The sequence below is a fragment of the Amblyomma mixtum genome, chromosome 5, assembly GCF_055824585.1.
Source record: "Amblyomma mixtum isolate Tamu chromosome 5, ASM5582458v1, whole genome shotgun sequence".
Taxonomy (NCBI): domain Eukaryota; kingdom Metazoa; phylum Arthropoda; class Arachnida; order Ixodida; family Ixodidae; genus Amblyomma; species Amblyomma mixtum.
The window spans coordinates 39,665,729-39,692,573 of record NC_143016.1 but is presented as its reverse complement, the minus strand read 5'-3'; the positions used below and the strand labels follow the sequence as shown (position 1 = coordinate 39,692,573).

General features: G+C 46.8%; 1 protein-coding gene across 1 annotated transcript; it reads left to right on the top strand.

Annotated features, from left to right (window-relative positions):
• Positions 1–32: 32 nt before the first annotated feature.
• LOC149341855 (sodium-coupled monocarboxylate transporter 1-like) lies at positions 33–25,623 on the top strand. Its single transcript, XM_089546704.1, has 16 exons — positions 33–397; positions 787–852; positions 2,028–2,079; positions 2,160–2,227; positions 2,939–3,093; positions 3,927–4,067; positions 4,413–4,542; positions 5,383–5,471; positions 6,222–6,337; positions 8,256–8,323; positions 9,177–9,263; positions 9,860–10,041; positions 11,139–11,239; positions 12,868–12,977; positions 22,289–22,354; positions 25,513–25,623. The coding sequence occupies exons 1-16, from the start codon at positions 74–76 to the stop codon at positions 25,621–25,623; spliced, it is 1,866 nt and encodes a 621-aa protein (XP_089402830.1). The 5' UTR covers positions 33–73.
• The last annotated feature ends 1,222 nt before the right edge of the window (positions 25,624–26,845 follow it).

Here is a 26,845-nt window from a genome sequence, read left to right as displayed (position 1 = left end):
GGTTTCATAGTTCTTTAATTTCAGCAGCAGCCTTTATATACGTATACCGCCACACGCCATCGAGTGCTAAGTCATGAATACCGAAGGACACTTCGGCGCTTGGGACTACAGCATCTTCTTCGCCATGTTGATAGCCTCGTCGGGGATTGGGATTTACTATGCGTTCGCTGCTGCCAAGAAGCCGCTGGTGCCCAAGTCAATGGGAGTGGTTCCGGTCGCCATGTCGCTGATAAGCACGTCCATATCGCCCGTGGCCATGCTGGGCATTCCGGCCGAGATGTACTTCTACGGAGCGCAGTTTGTAATGATTCAGTTGGGACTGCTTTTCACTGTGCTTCTGACAAACTACATCTACATGCCGATGTTTCATACCCTTGACGTCGCCAGCGCTTTCCAGGTAAGTCATCCCTGCGTTGCCATGAATCATTTTTTTTCTTTACAAATCGGTGATGTACTGGTCATGTACTAGTCAATAGGGTTTAAATTTTCTTTATTGAATAGATGGAGGAAAAAGAGTATGTTGTGAGTGTTTTGTTGTACATGTCTACGGTAGAGAGAGGGCAGAAAAATAGGAAGCTTCACAATACAAAGCGTATTGAACAAGGGTTGAGTGGAGAACTTCAGTCCGCTAGCCAACGTTTCAACAAAAGGGCTTGTCTCTATCTGCAAGCCAACATGTGTGGTTAGCTTGCATCACGATGAGATGAACAGTACGGTGTTAATAAAAATATTAAGGGAAATTTCTCAACAAAGCATTTCTGTTTCATTTTTTTTTTCATGTTCCAGTATCTCGAGCTTAGATTCAATCGGACGCTTCGTTCCATTTGCTCGGTGTCATCAGCTTTGCAGATGGTAAGGCTTTTTTTACGTTTTGCTTGTAACGCTGAATAAAACTTTGCTGTAGTGTAGAGCTAGGGTTCTGCATTTCCAAACAATCACAGTTATATTTAAACCATACTCAGCGGCTAAAGCATTAGATTCAAATCTTTCCTAAATTTTTTAATTTTGTTATTCGAATTCGCAAACAGCACCTGGCCGGTGTTTAGTTTTTTACCCGGAAATATCGGATCGTGAATACCGAAATGGAAAGCAAATTTTTATTTGTTTTCCTGGGTACACAAGGTAAAAAGGATTCTATCGTTAAGAGGAGACGTATGAAAAAGAAACTCCAAAAACGTAAGCAAGACAGATACGACCACACGACCTTAATTATATTTTAGAACGGCATATCCACAAATTCGCCGAGTTTAGTGGGCAATATTTATGACTATAGTTTGTTCGTTCACGCGCTTGGTTTTAGCATCCCGGGGTTTCTAGATGTCCTTTTTAACCTTTTATTGAGAAGTGGAGACAGCATATTTCGCGAAACCACTGCAAATGTAATCGTGCTGGTTCAGCAGATTTGTGAAGGTTTGCGCAGCACAAGAGTCCTCTCATAGCTGTAGCCGGATTCTCGGTGATAAACTAAGTTAAATTTTGTGTAATGCACGTTTGTCTGGCCATGCAGATTCACTAATACAGATAAGGTTGATGAACCTGACCATAGTTTCGTTATGTAGCGCTGCGCGAAGTACGTTAACACACTAGATACTTGGGAAACATTGCCACGAAACCGTTTTTGCAACGTTGGAGCTGTACAGCTTCTCAAGCTGTAAAACTTGAGCAAATAGTTGGCCGCTTACGACAAAAAAAAAAATGTGCTTAGATCAAGGCACAGTCTTTGTCAAAAGTAACCAGGCTGCATGGTTTGCTTCTAGCTCGTACAGTGGAGCCCTTACTGCTTCCCTGAAGCTGAAATGGTCGTTAAAGGTAAGGACTGGGGGTCTTCTTACCTTCCAACACCTTTCGATCTATAGGAAAGCCACAAGGGCTCCACTATAGAAGCTAGAAGCAAAACATGCAGCCTGGTTACTTTTGACAAAGACGGTACCTACATTGAATGTTCAACAAAAACACATTATAGGGATCATAATTTACGTTGACCTAATAGCAAACTTAGTTCCTGAGAACATTTTTTCTTTTTGCAGATTGTGTACATGTCAATAGTGCTTTATGGGCCTGCACTTGCCTTGCAGCAAGGTATAAATCTCGTTCCGGAAGTATTCTTTTTTGACAACTTTGTGGTAGTCAACGCTGATATCATCGCTTTACAATTACAGTGACTGGTGTGAACCTTTGGCTTTCGGTGATATCCATTGGCGTCGTCTGCACCTTCTACACAACAATAGTAAGATGCTGGTCCTTTTACAATTAAGAAAATGTTTGCGGTCTTTACTTTGATGATTTCCCTGTCCTGCATATGCAAAAGGAAACGATGGTATTTGTTACTTTTATGAGGGCACCCGGTAACAAGCCCAATCCTAGTACGAATGATTCTCCATGTCATAACACTGAGATAATTTCCACTACTTGAGCTTAGATGCAAGCGAATATTTTGACATGGGTAACCAGCGCACACAACAATCAAATATATATTCTTGATACAAGTATAGCGTGCGATTGCTGATTACAATGTATTTGGACATCCTTGGTGCATATGTCGGAATTAAGATTTTTATAAATCTAAAGTATATCAAGATTAATCACGTTAATGAATATCGCTAGTTATGATGAAATCCAAGAACGTAAGGAAAGAAAGCCGCGTAATATGCTGCGTGGAACTAAGTATAGAAGGTAGTACAGAATCTCGTAGTTGTGCTGAACTTATGAACTGTCATTGAGATTATATTTACGCTCAATCAGTTGACGAGAGTGACCTAGAAAACTTTAGAATGCTGTTCAGATTACTCGTACATAAAGTGCCCATTCGACTTACTAGTTAGTTTGAATTTCCCAGATCTTGTCCTCGACCGTGCATATTAGTGGTGTTCCTTGATTTAAAATCACGGATCAGTTTTGCGAGTCGCACCAATCGCTCTCCAACGACCAACTTCCGCAGGGTGGAATCAAGGCGATCGTCATGGCCGACGTGTTTATGAGCTTCATAAAGTATGCGTCCATCATACTGCTCGCAGTGAAGGGAACCGTAGACGTGGGCGGTTGGCACAACGTCTTCGAAAAGAACCTTGACACTGAACGGCTGCAGGTGTTCGAGTAAGTCCACGCTTGCAAGCTGGGTGATGGCTGCACGCTGCGATTTTCACCATACATGTTCTAGACGTAACAAATGGTTCGCGTTACATGCCCGTTGTATGAAAGGAGCTCTATGGTTGAGTCTATCACCATGCGTGGCCGCGCTTAGATTAAAAATGTGCGGGGCTTGGCAACGCGACCGGTTTTCGAAAAAAAAAACTATTGACTGAAGTGAAAAAGTGATCAGGCTTCACCAAGTGTTTCCACAAAAACTTTCCCGACAACGGCGTCTTTCAGACCAGTAAAGTTATAACAACAACACAACAAGCTCCATGTTTCAGACGCTAGTATCAGCTGAAAATATATTTTGTACTGAAAAAATTCACCGGGCGTTTACCACTGTGGCAACGTGAACTGAAGCGACAGCTAGGATGGCGCGAAATACTGACGCCAATATGAGTGCTTAGTACCCGTTGTAAGGGCGTAGTGTGTCTACTGCATTCACGTAACTTCACTCAAATTGGCGCCACGGATAAGCTACAGTAATTTCCTGTTGTGGACAGTGTTGGAGAAGCTGGGTGCAGCAACCAGCCGTGGGGTGTTGGGGTAGTCATGTGGTTTGGGGTGGGCGGACGCGGACGATGCTGAGGTCGACGACGCCGAGATTTCGCCGAATATGCAGTATAGAGCTCTCGCTGTAAAACATTGCCCTGCAAAAAAAAGAGTAAGACTGTCGGCAAGAAAATTAAAAACAAAACTACAAATAAGAAGCAAGGACGTGGATTAGTGCACGCTTAAGTGTTTTTGTGCTTGACTGCCATTTCATGATGGATTCGCACCCTCCCCCTGCGCAGCTTTCGCCCTGACCCGGCGATCCGTCACTCAGTGTGGTCCCTGGTGGTCGGGGGCACGTTTCTGTGGCTCACCATGTACGCCGTGAACCAGGGCTGGGTCCAGCGCTACCTCAGCATGCCCAGCGTGGCCGCGGTGCGGAAGTGAGCCGTGCTTCCATGCATCTCACATTCGCGTACACGAGACGGACAGCGGTGAGCTGTCGTTTCATTGACCTGCCTCGGCACAAGAAGTTCATTTCGAAGAAAAATGCCCATTGACGTTCTATCGAAACTGCTTTGACGAATCATTGCAAAATGGCAGCTGCCGTGCCATTCAATAACCTAGGTTCTTGTAGTCTTGACTTTGTTGAGTCTGTGAACTGTGGCGCTAATAGAATAACGAGATTTTAACAAGCTTTCACGCAGAGTAATTAAAATTAGCCATTATTCTCACGCAAATTTCTTGCCTCATCTTTCTTTTCACACCGTCGCGATGTTCGTCCTCAGGGCCATGTGGGTGAACCTGGCGGGCGTGGTTGTGCTCCAGACGGTGCTGTGCTACGTGGGGCTGGTGATATTCGCTCGGTACAGCGACTGTGATCCCATCAGCGTGAAAGAGATCACAGCGGCAGACCAGGTAACTCATCTGTACGCGTGAAGTTTGAAACTGAGTATTCGGCATGCTCTTAATTGCATACGCATTGCGGACTCAAACACCGTTCATTTCAATATCCACGAATTATATCCTAAGGAGCCAAAGCAATGTTGAAACGCTGTAAATGAAGAACACAGGGAGAGCATCGACAACCACTTTGCTGAGCGAAGCGCCTCTCGTTGCCCAAAAATAAAAAATAAAAAAAGCTTCTGTCTCCATTCTAACCACAGGAGACAAAAAGATTATTAAGAAATTTAATTTTGCCAGCTTTTTTCGCTATTTTAACGCTTTTCACCTCTCATTATTGCCTGCTGCGATGGTAACGAATGTTTTTTTTTTTAACTATGCTAACCGTATTACTAGAACTCTATATGCCTGAATGATGAAAATTGCCCGAAAATATGGACAAAAAATGATTTTGGTAAACCTAACTTGAAGTGTCCCATTTCTAAGAATTCGTGATTGCCACGCGGGCACTTCGCATGTGTGTTCAGCTTTCTTGCTTGGGTACATTCGCACTCAGGATTACTTGCAACGCGCCGGTGGTGGCCGCACAGCCGTTGCAGTTCCATTTGAATACATTCGTCAGCCTCAAACGTACAGGATACTGCAGGGAACTCTTTCTGCTGGCACAGAAATGCGTAATTTACGCATTATTTTATGAACTCTGACAATATATTATTTGTTGCAGGTCCCATTAAGCGCAGCAGCATCGTGCAGAAAAGAAAAATCCGAGTAATCTTCACTAAGCTAACAGTTCACGTGCACACAGGTGGTAAAATGAAGTAGTCAGTCGATAATTCTGCCAATCAACGCACGCAGATGAATCCATTTTTCGTGATGGACATACTGGGCGGTTACCCTGGCGTACCTGGACTCATCGTGTCGGGGATCTTCAGCGGCGGCCTGAGGTCTGCACTAGTTTTCTCTTCTTGCCTACTATTTACATGCGAAGCTTTTGTCCAGGATAGACGCCAGTGCCTTCTGGTTGCCTTTTAGCCTCCCTAGTGATGAACTGTGTCGCCACTCTTTGAGCGCCGAATCTAAGCTTTCTTTTTTGCCTACGATGCCAAATGCTTTTGTCCCCCGCACAGAGGTAACGCTGTGTCCACGGTTTCGCGCACACAAGGTTGTCAACATAACTATTGTTATTTCCTTGAGTGCTGTCGAATGAGAAAGCTGCAGCGAAAAGTCCTTGCCGGACGCCGTGCTAAAGATCATAAAAGCTGCAAAAGTGCTGCCCACTGATCTAGCCGGTGATGTTATAGGCGGCAGCGTAACGGTTAACCGTTCGTTTCGTCAAGTTCTGCAGAATATAATGTAAATAAAAGCAACAAAACTGCATTATTATAGCTATGTTTAGCGTTGAACAGCTTTATGCAGTGCAATTTTGATTATTTGATCTCGCTTGATCCGAACTTCCCGTTGATTCGAACTGATGCTTCCGTCCTGCTGTTACCACATGATAAAAGGTCCGATCGGGCACCCCATAATTCGAACTTTGCATCCTTCAAGCAAGTTTTCGGTCCCCTTCAAAATCAAATTATCGAGGTTCGATTGCGTAAGCGTACCACTGATTTACCTGTGTTCTCTAGCGCCGCTTAGAGACGGACAACTATACAAACTAATGCGGCGTTTGCGTTTCGTTCTTTTTCTTCCAGCGGCGTATCTGCAAGTCTGAGCTCCCTTGCAACGACAACGCTGCAAGACATCATAAAAACGTACATCAAGCCGGACCTGGGGGACAGGGCCGCAGGAATCATTCTCAAAGTCCTCAGTAAGTTTGCAGTATGCGTACGTCTTTCAAGCGAGGAGTTTAGAGAACGAGAAATGCTGCGACAACTGCCACCTGATTACACATTAGTATACATGAATCTAACTCGAATGTTGGGAAGACAAATCAGACTAACGCTTAATGGAAACTAATTCCTTCGTTTGATAATCTAGCTTACGTGTACCAGCTTTTTTTTTTACTCTTACGTGTGTGTTTTTCAGGGAGACGGTGGCGTTGCGTGGTTGCTTCTGTGCTTCAAATAATGCTGGTCATGCCGCGAGCGCTGCGAAAGCCGAAACATGGCAAGCAGTCACCACGCCTGCTCTTTTCACCACCTGAAAAAAAAAAAAGTCTTTCAATAACCCCTGAGCTTGAAACGGGCTGACCAGTCTTTGTAGCGTATGAGTTGCTTTCCTTTCGCGCATGAAATGCTAGCAAGTGTGTGAGATATCTCGAGACTTTATCTCGCCAAAAAATACAACGCCTGCACTGGGGCAATTTTTGTGAGAGTTTACAGTGACAAGCTTTACGTTTACTCTATGGCGCAAGTTTTTTTTCTTTGCCAGATGGTGGAAGCCAGGGAGGGTGGAGGTCCATCTTTTTGTATTACGCTGGGGGAATGGGCCATACCGACGATGACGCGAAACCGGAGGACTTGGCCAATGCAGCTAGCACTGGGAAATAAGGACCAGATTGCCTAATGGTACCGCGACAGGTCAAGTACACAGCATGAGCACGGATGCTATCGCGGAGAGGCCAGTTTTTTGGGACGTTAGCTCTTATAAGTTCGTTCCTCAGTTTCGCGCCAACGTCGGCGTCCGCAGTGCCACCTGTCACGTTCTACTTGCATCGGTTGGCAGCTGGTAAAGTGCAGAGAGGAAAATCGCACCTCTCCACTTTTTAGAACAATTTAGGGAAAGGGAAAGTAGTATAGAGAAAAGGGAGAGAAGGTGGAGGGCGATGGGTGGCCTTGTGGCTTGGGCGCCCGCTTCAACTGCGACTCGAACCCATCGCCGGACAAGGATGGGTACAAGCGTCCCCCGAATCAGCAGCACCCGGCTTTCTTAGGGGTGGATGCCAAGGGTAGAAAACTCCCTATATACACCATTGTCCTGCTAATCAAGACGTCAGCACCAGTTCACCCCATAGCGGCTGGAAGAAAGACGACTGGAGAGTCGTATCGTTGTCGAGCATCTGCAGGATTTTTTTTAAAAACATCAGTTCTTCTTCAGCCAACAGGTGGATTGAAGTAGTTGCTGTCGAAACTAACCAGTTTCCTACCCCTGCGCGCACTTGGAGGAGAATCCGCAAGCCATGCTGCGCTCTTTCCGGGCCAAACCCAGTTTCGAACTATTAAGCCTGTACAGCCTGTACAAGTGTCTGTGTTACCGTGTACACACGGTGGTTCAAATTAGTGCGCTCTAGCCAACCTGTCTAAACCGATGTGCAGGTAACCTGTCATTGCTGTAAGGGATTTTTCTAAAGAAGTTATTTTCAGAGTATAACTGCAGTCCAGGGCAAGTCACCTCCGACTGTCTGACTCAGCGAGGAAAAAAAAGAAAAATGAAACATGTCTGTGAAAAAAATATTTGCTGCCACACCAAAGCTAATCCGCAAACATTCACATCACACACTCTCAACCGTCCTGCAAGCGTGCGCGTGCGTGCCTGTGTGTGTGCGTGCGTGTGTGCGTGTGCGCGTGCGTGCGTGCGTGCGTGCGTGCGCGCGTGCGCGTGCGCGTGTGCGTGTGCGTGTGCGTGTGTGTGTGTGTGTGTGTGTGCGTGCGTGCGTGCGTGCGTGCGTGCGTGCGTGTGTGCGTGCGTGCGTGCGTGCGTGCGTGCGTGCGTGCGTGACCCCTGTGTGTTACTGGTAGACTGTACTTGACTCCTTTGTCCTTGCTTATTCTTCGTCGTGCACGCAGCGGTCCTGTTCGGCGTCATCGTCGTGGCGATGGTGTACGTGGCGCAGCAAATGGGTGACGTGCTACAGGTACATTATCAAACCATGTTTCGCAATTCAGCATTCTCTTTGCCGCATAGAGGTGGCCCTGGAAGTTGCACCAACGATCTAAATAAACAAATACGTGGCATGATAGTAGCCGAAGACCAGGGACCGCAGTGTATATATACTAACCCGAGTGATGAGGAAAGTAGGAGGTAGTAAAAGAGAAAACTTAGATGAACCTTAAAAAGTGCTATGACAGTGTTTAGAGTTCATATTTGACCACATTTAGCAAGACTCGCTGCGCACATAATCCCTGAAACCGCATAAAAATGCCACAACTAACGCAACTTATTGTGTGTACTCCCAAAGAATAACTGCATCGTGAGCCTTTTAATTCACTCAAACGGCCCCGTGTGATGCAACTCAAGTTTTGTTTAACAAATATGCCTGACGAGACCCCAGTGCTCTCTCTTACATAAGATCAGAAAGTGCAGACTTTTGTCAAAAGTATTGAGCCCATGCATGGGTTTGCTCCTGGGCTGTGCGGCTCTTTATGTATCGCCAGCGTTTCATATCTACTGAAGGTAAAAGGGACTCCCTTTCTCACTTCTCCGAATGATAGGACTTCCACGGACGCTGCAAAAAGTTCCACTGTGAAGCTTAGAAAGAATCCCTTTTGGTCCTGTACTTTTGACAAAGGTTACGCCTCATAAACTGCGTCGTTTCAGTGTCAGTGTGCGCACGTCAAGCATAAGTTATGTCTTACGTGTTTCAAGAATCTTTTTCTGATACTACATTCACACGACAACTTGCAAAGAGCTTGCCTGTTTCAGGTAGAGTTACTGTATATGCTATACAGGAACTCTAGTTTCAGGTAGCCTCATCCTTTATTTCGCAGTCGGCGCTGTCCATACTCGGCATCGTGGGAGGCCCCCTTGTCGGCGTCTACAGCCTGGGCATGTTCGTCCCCTTCGCCAACTCAATTGTGAGCACCAGCTCTAACAACGCTGGTAGTACATTTGTCGCGCACTTAGGGACGGAGAAAACCGTGGTAAGGTGAGCAACTCACCCTAACATGACGAAGGTAACCTCACAGACTGAACCGTCTTAACCGTTACCTACCTTGCCGACCTTAAAGAAACCGAGCAGTATGTTCAGCCAATCATCGCTAAAACGGAAGACAGCCAGAATCACCTGAAGCAATTAAGTCACACGCTTAAGGTGCCTTGCAACTGTTATCTAAGCTTCTTTGACTTGTGGTTATGTTTGTACCATAAGCTGCAGTAGCTCCACTCCTATAAATGACGACGCTTTATTCTCGTGCAAAGTAAAGAGAAAGGTTAACGTTCAATCGTTTTGAATGATGAAATTGGGTGCTTTGAGCTTTTAAAAAACACGGCAGCTCTTACATACTTTGAAGGCTCCACTGAATTAGGCTTTAGGTGTCCTAGTCCCATGGATGATCAGTCAGCGAAATCTCACATGCATGGCAGTACTGTCCTGGCCGCTACAGTATTACAAAACTTAGCGACTGACATCTGTTCACTTACGCCAGCATGGCACCCTCTTTCTTCTCGACAGGGGGCCATCGTAGGCCTGGTGGCCGGCGTAGTGACCCTATCCTGGATCACCGTAGGCGCCTATATTCGGAGACCACTACACTGGAGACCGCAAGTCTCCGTCGACGGATGCGTCGAGTTGTACCTGAATGCGACGGGGCTCGAGCAGCCGGCGCTGCCCTCTGTCGACACTGACGCGCGCAAGTAAGCAGCAACTCGGCATGTTACGAAACTGTGTAATTTCTCTGGCTTCATCCGAACAGATCTAGCGCGCTCATGGGCCTTTTGTACTTGCATTCAAGGACAAAATTGATTGCAAATAGTGTGCGTGTGGGAGCGAGAGTGTACGCATATTTACTTGTTTGCATTGCGCACAGGTATATAACGGGCCAAATCTTTAACTGGTTAGAGTATTGTACTGCTAAATACACCTTGTAAAATGTTTCTCTCGGCTAACCGCTGGAAGATTCATGTTGTAAATTGACGCGTGAGGTAGCATTTGTGGGTCCCTTTTTTTTTCATATACTGTTTGAGGGTAGTACTTGCCTGACGGGGGCAAAATTATTAGAAAGCCGCATCGCCTGCAGCAACGCAGGGCCAAAACAAGCGGCATACGCAGCAATGTTTCTGCCCCGTATCTCGCTTCGTCCCCTGGGTAAAGTATCACTCCTTCCGAGGTAGACAAGTCCTTTAGCCAGAGTAAGCGCGATTACGCCACCAGAACCACTGCTACGTATCCCGCTTGTTGTGACTCTTCGTAGCTGCAGACGACAGTTTCTAAGAATTTTGATCCAATCAGGCAAGTACTCCATTCAAACGTTATATAACCAAAAAAGAACCGCTAGTTGCCACCTTTCGCGTCAACTTACACTATGAATCAGCCAGTGAATCAGCCGAGAGGTCCTTTCTTTTTTTTACAAGGTGCATCTAGCGATGCAACACCCGAGCCAGTTAAAGATTTGGTCGGGCTTACATGGCGCACCCAGTAGTAGGAAAGGGAGACCGCATTCTCCCAAGCATAAATATGTCTATGGGAAAATCGCTCTGGTCCCCATGTTTTCGACGACTAAAACTGAATAAATGCATTGTGCAAATAGACACTCCTCCAAGAGTTGGTCAAATTCCTTTGTAGCCGTAAGGCTGTGCTCGGGTGGACATCAATGAGTAATTACTGCCTTATTCCTCCAAGAGTTGCTGATAACTACGCCACTGTAAAAGCATAGATGCAAGTATAGGGTGCTGACAGAACACCGACACTAGTGGTTGGCAGCAGGCCTTGCTTTGTTCTTTCTCGCTCGCAGTTCCCAGATCGAGTACGTCTACAGGCTGTCCTACCTGTGGTACAGCTTCCTCGGAACACTCATCGTCCTTCTCCTGGGCTCTTTGGTGAGCCTCCTTACAGGTGCGCAAGGAACCTTCTTTAGAAGCTAGCACTGGACTACACCCTTTCAGCTATCATGCTTACTCGAATCTAAGCCGGTCTCTGACTGTAAACCGAAACTGTATAATTATGAGGCCAACAAAGAGCGGAAACATTGTCATGCGACTGGTTTAACGTGCATTCGCAGTAATTAGAAAACTTATATATTCCTCTGTCACGTTCCTCGTCCAATAGAACGATGCCTTCGGTTCCATCCAACTCCCCTATTGCGGCTTCCATTGCAAGATGATGGGCTCTTCGCGGCACTGAACATGCCATTATATTTGAAGTAAAGCTGAACAAGTGACCTAATGTCTTCAACGACGTAGTCATTTTTTTTATATCATACCTTGTTGAACATTCAAACATGGTTTTTGCTGGAAATCCCGACGAAAGTAGTGGAGACGACAATGGATGCATTGGAAGCATGTTAGTGGTAATGGAAATAATACTGGTTTCGTTAAGGAGGCGTTGGATGCGGTGGTGGTGGCTAAACTCATGGCGGCGGTACTGGATAGCTTGGTGGGCGCACGGCAGACGTGCTAGAGGCCGCGAGAACCTATGAGGGTGACGACGGTGGCAAAGCTGGGCTTGCTGGGTACATGCCCATCATATAGAGTGGGAGGCTGGAACTCATTGTGGTGATGATGGAATGGAAACAGAGCTGGCAGGGTAAGAGACGATATAGGACGAGTGATGCTAGCCGGTAGCACTGGGTGTGCTGAATGATACCGCACTCTGATTGCGTGATTACAAGATTGCAATGGTAACTGTGAAGCGCATGTGCTCACCACACTCACTCTCGCTGCGCTTGACTATTCGACTAATTGTCTGCAGCTAAGGCGATTAAGCTTGAACTCATCAGAGCAGCCGGAAATACACAGCATCACAGAACAAAGCACGCTATGTATCGCGTCAGTGCCGCATTGAAAGATGGCGCAGCGCTTACTCGCATTTAAGCCGACATGAGAGTTTGGAGTCTGGGATTTTTTTGTAAAAGGCATCAGTTGAGATTCGGGTCGATATGGTAAGTGCCCACAAAGCTATAGCGTTGACAGACTTCGAATGTCTGTTCGAAGATCGTACATTAGGCTGCAAAAGTCTGCGGAGCGCTGGAGCCGTGAATAAAACAGACCTCTTTGCGACTCGACTCTCGAGCGTCATGGAGCAGATAGATGTACACACTGCGTTGGTGCCACGTACAAACTCAGCAAGCATCGGCTTGCAAAGAAATTGTTTCTCCGCGTCTTACGCACTCAACTTCAGCAGCAAATTGTACTTCGCATCGTTGAACTGCAATGTGTACTTGAAGTCACACCCTTACTGTTCTTTGAGCACGTAACTTTGCGCAAAGCGCTAAGCAAGCACTATGAATGTGTTGCGTACAGGTGTCTAGCTCTCTAGGTCTTAAACACTCAGTTGAAATCAAAGAAGCTCTTGTTTGTTGTGTACCATTTAAAAAGGAGGCGGATTATCTTGCAGTGGCAGTTACCTAACGAGAAAAACAAAAATCCTCAGAAGCGTCCATCGCATCTGCATTTTTATGTTCTCCGTTGTTTGCCGAGCACTAAATTTGTGATCACTGTTCTTGCGTGTTACTAAATATCCAGCTCGATGGTCCAAGCCGGTTGATGAGCGCCTGCTAATTAGGGTCGGCTGCACTTGGTTCTCGAGAAGGAATGCCAGCCGGAACGCCAAGGCGCCATCAGTGAAGATAGACGTAAGTTCCCTACCTCTTTTTTTCCTTTCCTTATCCCCCCACTTTTGTTTTTGTGGCATCGCTCAAAGGCAACCGAAAGCCAGTTTAGGCTGCACCCGACAATTAAGCAACAGGTTTCAAAAACGTCATGTACCAATAACGCGTAGGTTAACCTGTACCCAAAAAATATATGTTATTATTACAACAATGTGACATTGATCAGTTAACCTTCCAGTTAATCGAATAATTATTCAGTCGCAGTTATCCCTATCTAGACTATAAACGCAAGCCACGAAGCCCAAATGAGTCGAGTCGTCTAGGCGAAAATTATGTGTGCACTTGCCTGGGGACTCCTATCGCTGCACGATATGAAGCCATTGTCCACTGGCGGCCCACGATATAAGACGTAACGATGAATTGTGGCAACCAGGCAGTGCTAACGAGCAAAGGCAAGATGGTAGCTGCTTTGTGTTTAACGACACAGTTACAGTTCGCACGCTCGTCGCTATTCGCTCTGAGTTTGCGAAAGGACAAAATTTTGAGCTTGTTTTGTGGTCATATCAGACAAATCATGATCCAAGCTGTCATGGCCACCACTTTAGCCAACCAACCCGGACACGACAGGTTTTGTGACGGTATCTGCGATGTCATGGTTTTGTCTGTCATGACATCAGTCTCGTCTAAAACAGGTTTTGGTTTCACTTTCCTGGTTTTGCTGTTTTAAAGTAGTTCTACTGAGTATTTAAAAAAAAACGTATTTTTTCTGCCGGATAGAGCGCACTGTAAGGAAAGTGGCTTGATTGTCAATTCAATTTTTTAAATCCCGAAGCTGCCCTTTAAAGAACCGCAAATAGTCAGCAATGTTTTCTGTTGTAGCGTAGCAGAGAAAGGGGACAGCCACCCCTACGGTCGCCGTAGGCCTCCACTGCAGTGCCCGTTTTCCTCTTATTTCACTCTCTCCTCTATCCTTTGTCTCATGGTGAGACTCATGTGGCCACCAAAAGTGAGACAGTTTTTGCGCCTTTTCTTCCCTGATAACCCATTATATGATAAAAACCAAGAGGGGGGGGGGGGGGGACACTTAAGCCCACGCAGATACGGACACTGTATCCTCTTTCATAGTCATAATCATTATGTGAAATACCACACGACATACATATCTGTTGCAAATGTTTACAACCCACTGCGCCGTTCATTTAAATGGGGCAGTGGACTGTAAACTTTGTAACACGGCACACGTAAAGCCCCGCTTTAACCAAGCTGTACGAACGTGCCTGTGTGGCCTATTCTCATGTCTACGTACTCGAGAATAGGCCACGCAGGCATGTTCGTACAGCGTGATTAAAGCGGGGCTTTATGTGCATGTCTGCATCGCAGAATAGTATGCGTGCACATAAAGCATTTGGTAGCTAAGCGGATTCGATTGCCATGCAATAAACAAAAAAGTGTCTGTGTGGCATAGCGGTAGCGCGTCTGATTCACAACTCCAGGGTCAGCAGTTCGATTCCAGAACACTCCAATTTTCTTTTCAGTTCATTTGCTTTATAACCTTGCATGTCCCAATGACGTGTGAGCTTCTAATCACCAGTTTTGCAATGTTTTAGTCATTTTCCAAATATGCCCCTTCAAGTATGACTTAAACAACGACGCCGGCTTTTCTGCAGATAGGGGCCCTTACGCTGTCGCGCAGTATGAAAAGTCAGCTTGCGTTTACCATAAAAATTACTGCACGGTGTATTGCGGCAGCCAGTCCGTAAGGTCTAAATAACCCCTTGCACTATCCAGGCTTTAAAAGAATGGGCAACTGTACAAAACTAAACTGCCCGGCGACAAACGCTATTGCACACAAGAGGTACGAGCTGAGACATAAAAGCATATTTTAACATCCACGTGAACACATACCGAAAAATTTCAAGGACGATTACAATACTCCATAATGCGAAATTTGAGTGCAGCTCTCTAGGTGCTTTATACATTAAGGTGAAGAATTTGAGAGATACGTGTATGTATGCACAGTTACAAAGCACTCATTATTTTCCACGGACACTCTTTCTTCAAGTAACGCTCGTATCCCAGTCTTTGATTGTCGTGAATGTGGCTTTGAGGTCGAAGAAATGGATGGAGATATGTTCAAGCTGCTGCACCAAAGTCTGGCTCATAACGCTGTGGGAGGCGTGGCCGACGCGCACAAGCTATCGCGTGCAGCACATTTCACAAGCACCGGCCGACAACGGAGCGGAGCGTGGCGCGACTGAGAGGAGGCAGCGCGTGGGTGCGCGCGTGCCGCAGCCCCGCAGCAAACAAATCTCTACTCCCCTGGCCACCCTATCTCCTCACATGCAGTGGTGATGGACGGCTTTGGTTTGGTTTATGGAGGTTTAACTGCCCAAAGCGATTCAGGCTATGAGGGACGCCGTAGTGAAGGGCTCCGGAAATTTCGACCACCTGGGGTTCTTTAACTTGCACTGACATCGCACAGTACACGGGAATTTTTGGTAAACATTTATTGAAACAGTCAAGGGGCCGAAGGCCCAGATCTAGGGGTCGGTCGAGACTCCTTGGAATCTGGCAGCCTCTAGTGCGAGACCGATGAGCGTTCGTTGGTCGTCCAGGGTAGAGCTGCGTAGACGAGCCTCTCAGGTATGTTGTGTGGGTGTTGGCATGTGTTGTCGTGGACAAGACTCCGCCTCTTGAATTATTTCTAGGCGATCTCTGTGTTGCAGAAGCTGTTGGACGAGACCTCGTTTACGGTTGAACCCCCGACAGTTCCACTGCTAGACGGTGAGACGGGTGGAAGTGTTATTGCGAGCCAGGTTGGTTGAAGCGTTGCTCTCTGTATGCGCGTTTCGACCTGCATGAAGCGGGCACCATGAGCTTCTTGTGTACGTGTCAACCTATCCATGGCCTCTGTGAGACCCTGAAGCTGCGTGAGGACTTGGGTAGAGAACTGTTCAAAAGTGTTATTGATAGTGTCGTCAATGTTAGACATGCGTCTGTCGAGGCGCCTGTCTAATGAAGACGAGATTGTGCAAGTTTTGCGTTTAACAACGGCGCGCTAAAGTTTGAGGGACTTTACGGCGCGCACCACTCTAGCACTATCTATGAGTGAGAGGCGGTACTTGCGCTCGCTCGGCCCAACCGGTCTCGAGGGGAGAGCGCTCGCTGTCCTTTCCTCCACTGCACCCCTCGCGCTCGTTTACACCGACGGCGACGGCGATACGGCTCAACCAACGACCGGACACATATGAGCTGCGCTGTAAAAATGTTGCAGAAACCACTACGCTAGTTGTCTATCAAGTGCGAGAGCATTCCGCATAATACTCACGGCGCCTGTCAGTTTCAATCAGGGTGTCGAACCGGAATTTTTTCGGGTTCGGTTCAGGTTCGGGTTCACGTCTTTCGGGTTCAGTTCCGGGTTCGGCTCCGGAGCGACATTCCGTTGCGGTTCGAACCGCTCCGGATGGCGTCGAACCGGTTCAAACGGGTTCAAACGGGTTCAGACTATAAAAAATACTGAACATAGGTTTTTTTATTCAACCTTGTTTTGCTGTTTACTTTTCTTTGTGATATCAGCATATAAAATAGCACTTCAAAATTTACTCAGTGCGATATATTTTACTGTCCGCGGCAAAAAGATTTAAATTTAAGCAAGAGCCGCGAAATCAAATGAACTCAGAATTGTGTACACCGGCTATACTAGGCTCTATCTGATGAGATAGATAAAAAGTAAAGCTGGTGGATTTTTCACCTACAAAACCTGTCAGCTTCAGAAGCTTCGGGGTCCCCGTCAGGCGAGTAATAGGTCTCTCTTGAAGCTCGTGTCAATCGGGAATTTCTCCGGCGCAAAGTGCTTACGCGGGCGCCGTCAGGACCGCTGCATGCGCCCACTATGAGCGGAGGCTGCCTTGTATTTGCAGGTATATACAGCCAAGACATCTTTCTGTCACCCCAAAAACGGCTTGTCAGTCCCTAAATTTCCCATGCTTTGGACTGTTAGACATGCTAGGACGGCCCGCTAAACAGTTTAGAAGCAAACCGACGGGCGCTGTACGTTCAGTAGGCCCAAAAAACCTTTCTTAGAATTCAAACGTCGACCATAGGTGTTAGGACATGCCATCGAGCCAAGGGCACGTTTGTGCTGTGATCAGTGAATTGCTACATCTGCAAGCAACGAGCAGCTATTGAACAACGAAATTATTTGTGACGCTATGTGCGTTTGAGACATAGCTCGCTTCAGCAGTCTCTTAAAATGGACATTGAGGTCATGCCTTACACTATAAGATTTGTGCCAGTAATGAAGGACACCGGAATTCCGTGTGAACTTTTCCTGTTGATAAGACTGCTTAGCGTGTGAAGAAGCTGTATGCTTGATAAACACGCACAATCGCCACTTTCAGCGAGGTAACTGCTCAGGGAACAGTTCATTTTAACTCAGAACGTATATGCTGCGAAAGTTCAACCTCGTGACTGATCGCCCTTTCTTGACGTGTGCGCCTTCAGGAATTTTTATGTGCGTGCAGAGTAAGGGAGTGATAGTGGCATGAGGCCGTATGCCGAGGTCACGGAATTCGACCCAGTCAAGTAAGGCAAGACGAGTTCAGGGAGGTTCCTGATATTTCATGCGGCGACAATAAAAAGAATCTTCGAAGATGGCCGAGTAGCCTAAGACATCAGTAAACGAAGCTTCTCTCTATAATACAACATTTTGGGCGAGTTGGTTAGTTACATTCATTATTACAGCGCAAATACGGCACAGAACAAGAAGGGGACACAACAGCGCTGACTGTCAACTAAGTTTTATTCGAGACCAGTAGGGTTTATATACCACCTGGTGATCAGAACGGGAAAACAAACATACAAGAATAGCTGTAGACATGCGCAAGGGTACAGTAACGGCGGTTATCCGGCACTTGTCAGATTTCACATTCTAGATACTTCATCTCTTTCTGGGACAATGCCACTGATGGTGCGCTTATGCACTCGTCCTGCAGTCTAATAATCATAGCAGCTTCTATTATTTCTCTTGTTAATGTGTCTCGATGTTTCCCTATGACACTGCATTGCCTGTACATCGGTTTACATTTATCGTCGCTGTCATCTTCTGTGCTGCAGTCCCTGCAATGTTTGGCTACGTGGCCTGTGGAAGGGTTCGGAAGGGTTCGGTGGAAGGGTTCGGTGTGTGCAGCATTTTTAGATTTGTTGACGATTACTTTGTATTAGTACAGAATGACAACCTCAGTTTCGAGCAGCAGTTCTTAAAGATTCATTCAGTGTTCACAGAGTGTCTTAAACCATTGGTTTTAACACAGGAAACCCCACTTAATGATTCTATCAGGTTCTTAGATCTCGCCCTTCATTTCACTCCGTCCCATGTGTGCTGGTCGTACGAGCCTCGAGCAAAAAAACCCATCCTGCCATATGCATCAGCTCATTCGAAACTTGTAAAAAGGGCCATAATTCATTCTGTTTTTAATAATGTTTTAAAGAAGTGTTGCCAGCATACTATTGAACTAAGCTTTGCGAAACAAGTTGATCGCCTTACGATGGCTGGTTATCCGTCCGATGTACTAGTGTCAGTGGCAGAAAAGCATCTAAAAAACCTGAGACCTCGCCACATTAGCGAACCGGTTAGGCAAAGGGAAAAAAGAAAGGTTGTTGTTTTGCCTTATCTCCATCAGGTGTCGCACAACCTCCGAAAAATTGGAAGTAGGGCAGGCGTTGACGTAGTATTTTCAGCGCCGGAAAAGCTTTCCAGCTTGTGCAAAAAAGTTAACTGCACGACTAACGAAACGCGCAGGTGTAAAGTGAAACACGGGTATCATTTTGTCCCATGTAAAGAAGGTGTGGTATATTCACTGCCCATGTCCTGTGGCAAAAAATACATCGTTTTAAAACGTGTTAGGCGAATGTGCATTTATTTCTTCAGCTGAAAAAAACGTTCTTTGAACTTCACACATCGACGCTGCCTGTCAAGGCATGACTTCATGGTGAGGAGATGTTTGTGCCATGGACGGTGAATGGCCGCCTGTGCAATGCGTCAAAAACCATTGCTTTATTCTGTGCAATGAGGCTACGTTCTTCTGGGACATATTTACGGCGAACACTTAAGAAGGACATTGAAATCATACCAATATTGGTACCCGTTTTTTTTTTTTTTTTTTCCAGTGGGGAAAAACTGTGTTGTGCCGTGTGATCTATTTATGTAGCTGTGACTGTTTAGTCTCTGGAAGAGCAGTATGATGGACCGCCACTCCGAATCACCACGGTCATCGAAATCTTTGTTCCGTGAGCAGTGCACTTTCGTGCGGGGAGTATATGTTGCCTTGGAAGGGCCGCCTTGCTGGCTTCCATATCTAGATGCATATGTGTGCCTCCCAGACTTTTGATGTTTAGGTAGGTGAGGACGTGCAGAGGTATGGTGGGCTCGTATTACACAGCCTGGTGTTTTGTGGCATGGGCTTACTCTGATTTTCCTTTTCGGCAGTATTTTCATGCAATAAAGGAAGAAATCGTCGCCGTAGCTCAATTGGTAGAGCATCGGACGCAAAATTAGGAGGTCAAAAGTTCGGATCCTACTGGCGGCATGTGTTGTTTTCAGTTTAATCAGTTATCTTTAAAAATAATTACTCTTTAAGCCCCTATTGATGAACACCACAAATTATTTTTAAAAAAGTACATCCCCCATGCCCCTTGGTTTCGGTTATTGTTGGTTTCCCTCATGTGCGGCAGCGAGAGGCAGATATAAGCCACCCGTCATAGAATTCAAGAAACAGCAGTCTGAAAACAGCGTGATGAAGCTGACCGCTAGCGATTGGCATTTGTTTTTTATATATATAAGCAGAACAAGTTCAATGCATCGACATAACACAAAATCACTTCATCGCAGTTACATTTCATTTCAGTAGCACCTTTCTAGGCGTTTATTAGATCCCAGCGAGCGTATGCATTTCCGCATTGCCTCTTTGTGAATCACTAATTTTCTTTTCTAAGTATCGTACCACTGCTACATGCCCGCCTTTCATTGCTTATTTCCGTCGCGTGCAACGAAGTATGTTCTGATCCTTTAAAAAGAAAACACATATGTTTATTTCTTTGTTTTGTAATAACAGTATTATATGTGTTGGAACGCGACAAAGCGCCGCGGAATCTATCAGGAATGCTGTAGTGAAAGACTCCAGATTAGCGTAGATCATCTGGGGTTCCTCAGAGTGCCCTCACATCGCACAGCACACGCGCATTTTTGCATTTCGCCGCTATCAAAATGCGCCTCGCCACCGGTATCGAACCCGCGACCTTGGCATTACCAGCCGAGAACCACAGCCATTGAGCCATCGTGAGAGGTCTTATTCATTACCTGCTGTCTGAGACAAGGAAAGCCTCAGAAAGTAAATGTTGCACAAGGTGATTGGGTCATTGCTCCTATGCTTCACATATTTATGGTACTCCAGACAATGAAAAGGGAAAATGGGAAGCCATTCTCACTCAATGCTTTACCAGTTAAAGCAGTGCTAACAATTCGTGTAAAGCTGTAGGTAAGATTGTAAAAAGGGGATACTATAAAATCCAACATTTCACATCAATCTGGAGTAAAATACTTCAGAATTGCCAAAAGAACATTGCGGAAACGCCAATTAGCTTTCTTTCTATACACGAGACTTCTTTTAGTTTTGTTGTTGAACTGGATGCCATTTTCGCACTCCATAGCGCCGACAGCTTTCAGTGGGTAAATTTACGTGCTGGCACATGCCATTAGGTCTGAAAAACAGAAAAAAAGTATGCCGTGTTGCACAAAATGGGCGGCTGAACCGAGTCCCGAACCGGTTCGGAACGGTTCCTTTGAATCGTTCCGGTTCGGGTTCAGTTCCAAGATGGCGAAAAAAGTGTGGGTTCGGTTCGGTTCCAGTTCCGGGCAAAAATTCGGGTTCGGTTCCGGTTTTGGGTTCAGGTTCGGTTCCGGTTCGACACCCTGGTTTTCAATACAACAGTGCAATTCCTGGTTTTGGGGTTTTATTTTTCATTCATACTCTTGATGATGTTGATGCTGTAGTCATGTTCGGTTTCTGGCATTGATACTAACCGTCTGAAGTAGGAGACGTATTCGGTGATCCTTAAATAGACTCTCTCAGTGAATACGTGGTCGATGACACTGCCATGTCGTGTTATGGCACTAAGTTTGTTGCGTTTATTATCACATTATAGGCCTTCTTCATGTACTCAATAAACCACTGGTTTTCGGCGATGATTTGGCCGACTGTAGGCTGGTTCACATGCAAGCGAATGAGCGACTGAGCGGCGCGTCGCAGCGAAAATTTCCAACTTCTTGGAACCTCACCGCTAATCTCAGCAGCGACTCAAAACATGTTTTTCCGCCGCCGCGCTAGCATTTTCGCTTGCATGTGAAAGAGGCTTATGTCGAACTGCCCATGATGCATGAGTCGTCTGACGCTCAAGAAGGGAATACGCGGCGAGACAAGACGCTCGGTGATGTCCTTAAACGGTGTAAATGGGTTGGCCTTTCTGGAGATCCGAAGCCGTTACTTCGGGACAGTGTTGGAACCTTCTGTTTCCCTAAGCTTACCTTGCATGTTGAGCAAAGTACGAAGGTGCTAACATCTTCTGTTGGGAGCGCACTTGGCAGATAGTATACCACTGCACCACCACTGCAGGGTATACCCTGCAGTGGTGCTCTTCTACACTCCGAATCCGTCTTGCACGAGCGCGTCTCAAAGTAGGCACGGGCCCCGACAGTTGTTCTTGCACATAACGCCGCCTAAAACTACACTCATGTTTTCTGGCCTCGCCTCATGTTCCCGTGATGTTTTGCGGGCGTGCCGTTGCCGGGACACCTAACGCACCTGTTGAAGGCGCATCGTCCGGTTCGTTGCGTATCGGCAGCGGTCGGCGGCTGCACGTCGTTTTTTTTTTTTTTTCGTTGAACTCCTCACATATAGGTGGCGGTCGCTTGCAAGGCCCCATATCGTCTTTTTCTGCCCTTGTCTGCGATGGGGTGTTCCGGCTCTACTTTTTCTCACCCGGAGTAAGCATGCCAGGTGAACTACCAGGCGCACCTCCCATGTAATCATTAAAATCTCTCTTGTTCTTCTTTGGCGAGCGCACGTCGGCGCTCCCATCGTCACACGCTAGGGGTGCGCGCGTGCTGGAAACGGATACATCGCAAAATCTTGTTGAGGTAGCTAAACAATACTTCGCATTCAAGAATATCTGCTATCGTCAAAATCGTCAATGACCGAAATAAGAAAAAAGTGTCAAATCCCGACTCTGTCTGTGTTCATGACTTGATGCACCAATTAAATGTTTTCGCGGTTCTTCAGGTTCCTCACGATGGCGGTCCATTCTTCCTGGAGCCCACTACCCCGGAGATGCTTCACGGACGCTCGGTAAGAATTCCACTGTGTGCACTCATTAGCATGGCTGTTATCTTGTAGTACATGCTAGAATTCACCAATAAACGAGATTTATCGGTGGCTATACAACAGAAAGCGTCGCGAGGAAGCCTCCATATGCCGTGCTCTATATATACACTCAGCGCCGCAGTATTGCCGGCACGAAGCGTTGCGAATATTCCCTCACAGCTCTTGCATATTACGGGCGAATCATTTCGGCGGTGCCAAATTACGCTCGCTCTTGAGGGCAAACGCTTTGTGTTGTGTTTCGCCATTTTGGTTGCTGGTCGCGTGGCTGTTCCCTAGCTTAGATAAGTCGAGAGAGAGGCTAGCTGAGCGGAAGATATAAGTGAAATTATGTTTACAGCTATTTCAGGGCGGTGGACAGTAACACAGATGAACCTCGTTATAACAAAATAGGAGGAGCTCTACTCTTTCTTCGTTATAGCCGTTGCCTCGTTATAGCTGTACGGGTGACCTTAGCAGCAATTGAAGCATGCCAAGGGACTTGCCTATACCACCGCGAAAACCAGGGGCAACATGGCTGGCATTTAGTCTGCCACTGATGTGTGCTGACGTCGTTGTAGCGAGCGTACTTGTCCGAACAAGTACAACTGCGAGCGCGCTGCGCGCCCGCTTCTAGCACTAGACCGGATCGGCTTCAGCACCGAGCCCAGAAGACGGGACTAACACTTCGTAAGTCGTATTTCCTTGTATACATTATTCCTTGAGAGAGCTGACACGCCCGGAACCCCTCCAGTACGACCAAATAGGGGCCCACCAACCGAATATCTCAGCCTCATGAACGCGCGCTTCCAGCGTGGCTTGAACGGGAACATCTTCGACAGAAGTTCGCCTGGTTGGATTCTTGAAACAAAAGTTGAGAAATACTGACACCAACCAAAAATTTATCTTCAGCCCAACGTTTCGAGACCAAATTCATGAGTGACTGAAATGCGAACCAGCAGCAGCAAGGAGCGGCCTTCGCTTTCCCAGCGTGGTCCGCATTGGCTTCAGCGCCTAGAAAACGGAACTTGGAGGTATAACGTCGTGGACGACAGGGAGATATGTATAATGTATTTCGAATATTTAGAGGTTTTTGCTTCACTGTTCTGCGTTATTGTTCTGCGCCTACGCACTGGCCCCCCACTAATAACCGAGAGAGGCACCCTATTCTAAGTCTATTTCCCTTTGAACTACTAGCGTGAAATCGCAGAGGTGACAGATGAAAGGGGATCAACCACAGATTAATCGGATTAACCGCGCCATCATGAAAATCGATAGACTCCTACATCTTCCATGAAACACCCGGTGTATGTATAATTATAGCGCACTCTTTTTAGTTTCCCGCACACACTCGTTCTTCTACTAACAAGCTTACAATCCAGTACGTCATTGGAGGCGCGCGGCGCAACCGCCGCTGAGCGTCTCCTCGGGTGGCGCCTTTCGCAGCAGCCGCCGCAGACGGAGCGTGCCACATTCCTCCTCGCCATACTCTCCTTCTTCCTTCCAAGATGCCACTCTATGGATGTCCCCCATGGCAGCCACCCTCCGGTTCAGCATTTCTACGCTCTCGCCATACCCTCCTTCCGCGGTAACCAGCGTTTGGATGGTTTCTATGGTTCTCACCCTCCAGTTACGCATTCCTCTGCTCTCGCCGGACCCGCTACTACTACTACTACTACTATTACTACTACTACAACGAGAAACTCGGGGAACGGGCCTAGCTGTGGCTGTAAAACGAGATATCAAATGCATGGTCTTCTACGAATCTTCCAACAGGAATTTTTCGTTGTTATATTCATGAACTAGTAATAAATCGTTTGGCTGTGCGCAGGAGTATACGATTCCAAGAAGACCCCGATCAAAGGCTCCGGCGGTCTTCCAAAGGCGCTGCCCCGTTCCCTTTGCCGATTGCTCTATAGCTTTGTTTACATGAACCCGACAGCAGCGGGTCGAGTCAGGGGATCCAGTTCAGCAAGGTCAACCCAACTCGATGACTGTTTATATGAACTCTGTACTAGTGAGTCAACTCTCGCAATGCGCCCTGCGAGGCGTGACCGCACGGCTCCCGCTTCTGGTCTCCCCTGCAGAAAATGATTTTCCCAAGCGTGAGAAAGGATTAAGTGTAATTTACGGAGGGGGCCGCGAGTCAACCCTCCCCTTGAGGCGGAGTTGAGGGCTCGAGTCGAGATGACTCCCCGACCCGGCTCAGCGGCGTTTACATGAACCCAGTAACCGGTTTTCACGCGATAACTCGACCCAAGCCGGTCTTGTCAGGTTCATGTAAACGCCGCTTATGTTCCTTTGAGTAGCCGTGTAGAAGCGTATACAGAGGGCTCCCATCTCCTCGTCAATACAACTGCCGTGACGTCAGCGCCGAGGTCTGGCATGACGCGACGAAGCACGTCTTGGCTCAACCCATTCGATTGCCAAGGAACTTCCTCACTGCTTGCTGCACTGTACGCGCTTGTTTGCGGAGCCAAATAGTGAAAGCTGATGGGTTGCCATGAGATAAGTGCTTCACGTGCGTCCGGGCGAAGGAAAGGCGGCGACAACCTACGCTTACAGCAGGGGGCTCATAGCAGCACTCCTTCCAAACCACCAGCGGTTACTCCCGAAAGGGAATAAACGGGCGCCAAGCTTCACTGCGCACCGCGGCGGTGCGCTTGAACCCCCCCTTAGAAAGGGAGCAGGAGCCTCGACTTCACAAGTCGGGCTTCTTCGAATGACCTCACTGAACCTCAAACTCACGCATGTAGTTGGGGTCCAGTTTTCTGGTCTCAAAAAATGTTCGGCCGTTGCTGACCCCACCTTACCTTGTCTACATGGACTCAGGCTATAAGGGACGCCGTAGTGAAGGGCTCCGGAAATTCCGACCACCTGGGGTTCTGCACAGACATCACACAGCATATGGGCGTCTAGAATATCGCCTCCATCAAAATTCAACCGCCGCGGCCGGGATTACTGTCTATCGCGTTACAGTAAGATTCACATACGCAAATGCCGCAGCACATACATAGACAAAGAAGCGAAGTGCCATTACTAGGACTCGTGTCTCCCAACAAGATCTTGCTTATAACTTTTTTTACGAAGTGATGCAGACCGATTGCCAAATACCAGTTACAGTTTCAGTACTGTGTTTGTTTCAGGACGGCGACATGCACCGCAGCTCAAAAGCGGCGGATGGTGAGGCATTTCCGGAAGATGCCTACGGCAAGACCAACAGCCATGGACCTACATTTATTCCACCGCTTGCATAGAAATTTGTGAACCTCCTTTGAACTGAAGACTCTTGGTATTCACACAAGCGCCAGGTTTTCTAAGATGTTCAGACCGTTCATATATAAAAATGATGATGCTGATGTGAGGAATTAAAACATTCACTGTCTTGGGCCCAGTGTAAGAATATATATTGTAGAATATATTTATTGTAAAATATATAAATATATTCTATATTCAGCAATATATTCTATATTATATTCGTTGTACAATATATAAATATATTCTAACAACGTGGCCATGGGTAACCGGTGGGTCACGTCATACAGTCCTGCTATGCAGCACAATTATTCAGTGGCGCTATGAAGCCGTTGGTCAGCTCACAATTTTCAAAAACCCGCGAACAACAAGCATGCCAGGTTGCTTTCCTATCTGTTGCCGGTTCCAATAAGTTGACTTTGCCAGAGACTCACTGATGGGTCCCGCCGCACCAAAGAAAACCTAAGGGTATCCCACCAGTGAGCCATGACAGAACGGGATTAGGGCACTAAAAATCACTGCCGCAGTGAACGTGTTAACGATACTCCTCTTGTATCTGCAGAGCGCAAGGATCCTGAAGGGGCAGCAATCGAACAAACTTTGCGTCATGCTCATAGCTGCAAGAGACAATCTGCATGAGCGAGAACTGAACATACAAGCGAGAGCAGGTTGTGTGCAACACTACAAAATTGGTTACAGCCATGAAGCCTTCAAGAAGTCACTGTCAGCGTCGATCACGATCATACTGCGATGACTAAAGGATCGCCGAATTTTTAAAAAACACAGTTGCAAGACCAGGACAGGTGTATGGAACCCTTGATACTGTCGTTTTGTCCAAGAACAGAATGATAAAAACATTCCCTCATACGCTTTAGGAGATAGAGTAGCTGGTGGCGCTACGCACCGCTCCCAGAAACAGCAATTCAATCCCCAAAGCCACTGTGTGGTTCGTTTTTAAAGCATGTTGCGTGGTATCATTTTATCATCCTATTGCCTTTTAAGCCGTACATAAAACATCACGTGCCTTTGGTCAGTGAAAAGTTTGAAAAGTTCCCATTAAGGCATTCTCAGTCTTGCAGCCATTCTTACTCAGCGCATCGCACCAGCCCACATGGTCACGTGCACATTGATGGGACAAAGTGAACTGCATAAACAATGATGTCACTGCAGCACACTACACAGATGCATGCACGGCAGCAAAGGATGGTTTACATGCTAGGGCAT

Bases quoted from the DNA above. Each gene is read 5' to 3' on its own strand.
- LOC149341855 (XM_089546704.1), top strand. From the start codon at position 74: ATGAATACCGAAGGACACTTCGGCGCTTGGGACTACAGCATCTTCTTC. The intron at 2,080-2,159 runs GTATAAATCTCG...TTACAATTACAG, and splicing joins TGCACTTGCCTTGCAGCAAG to TGACTGGTGTGAACCTTTGG. The intron at 2,228-2,938 runs GTAAGATGCTGG...CAACTTCCGCAG, and splicing joins GCACCTTCTACACAACAATA to GGTGGAATCAAGGCGATCGT.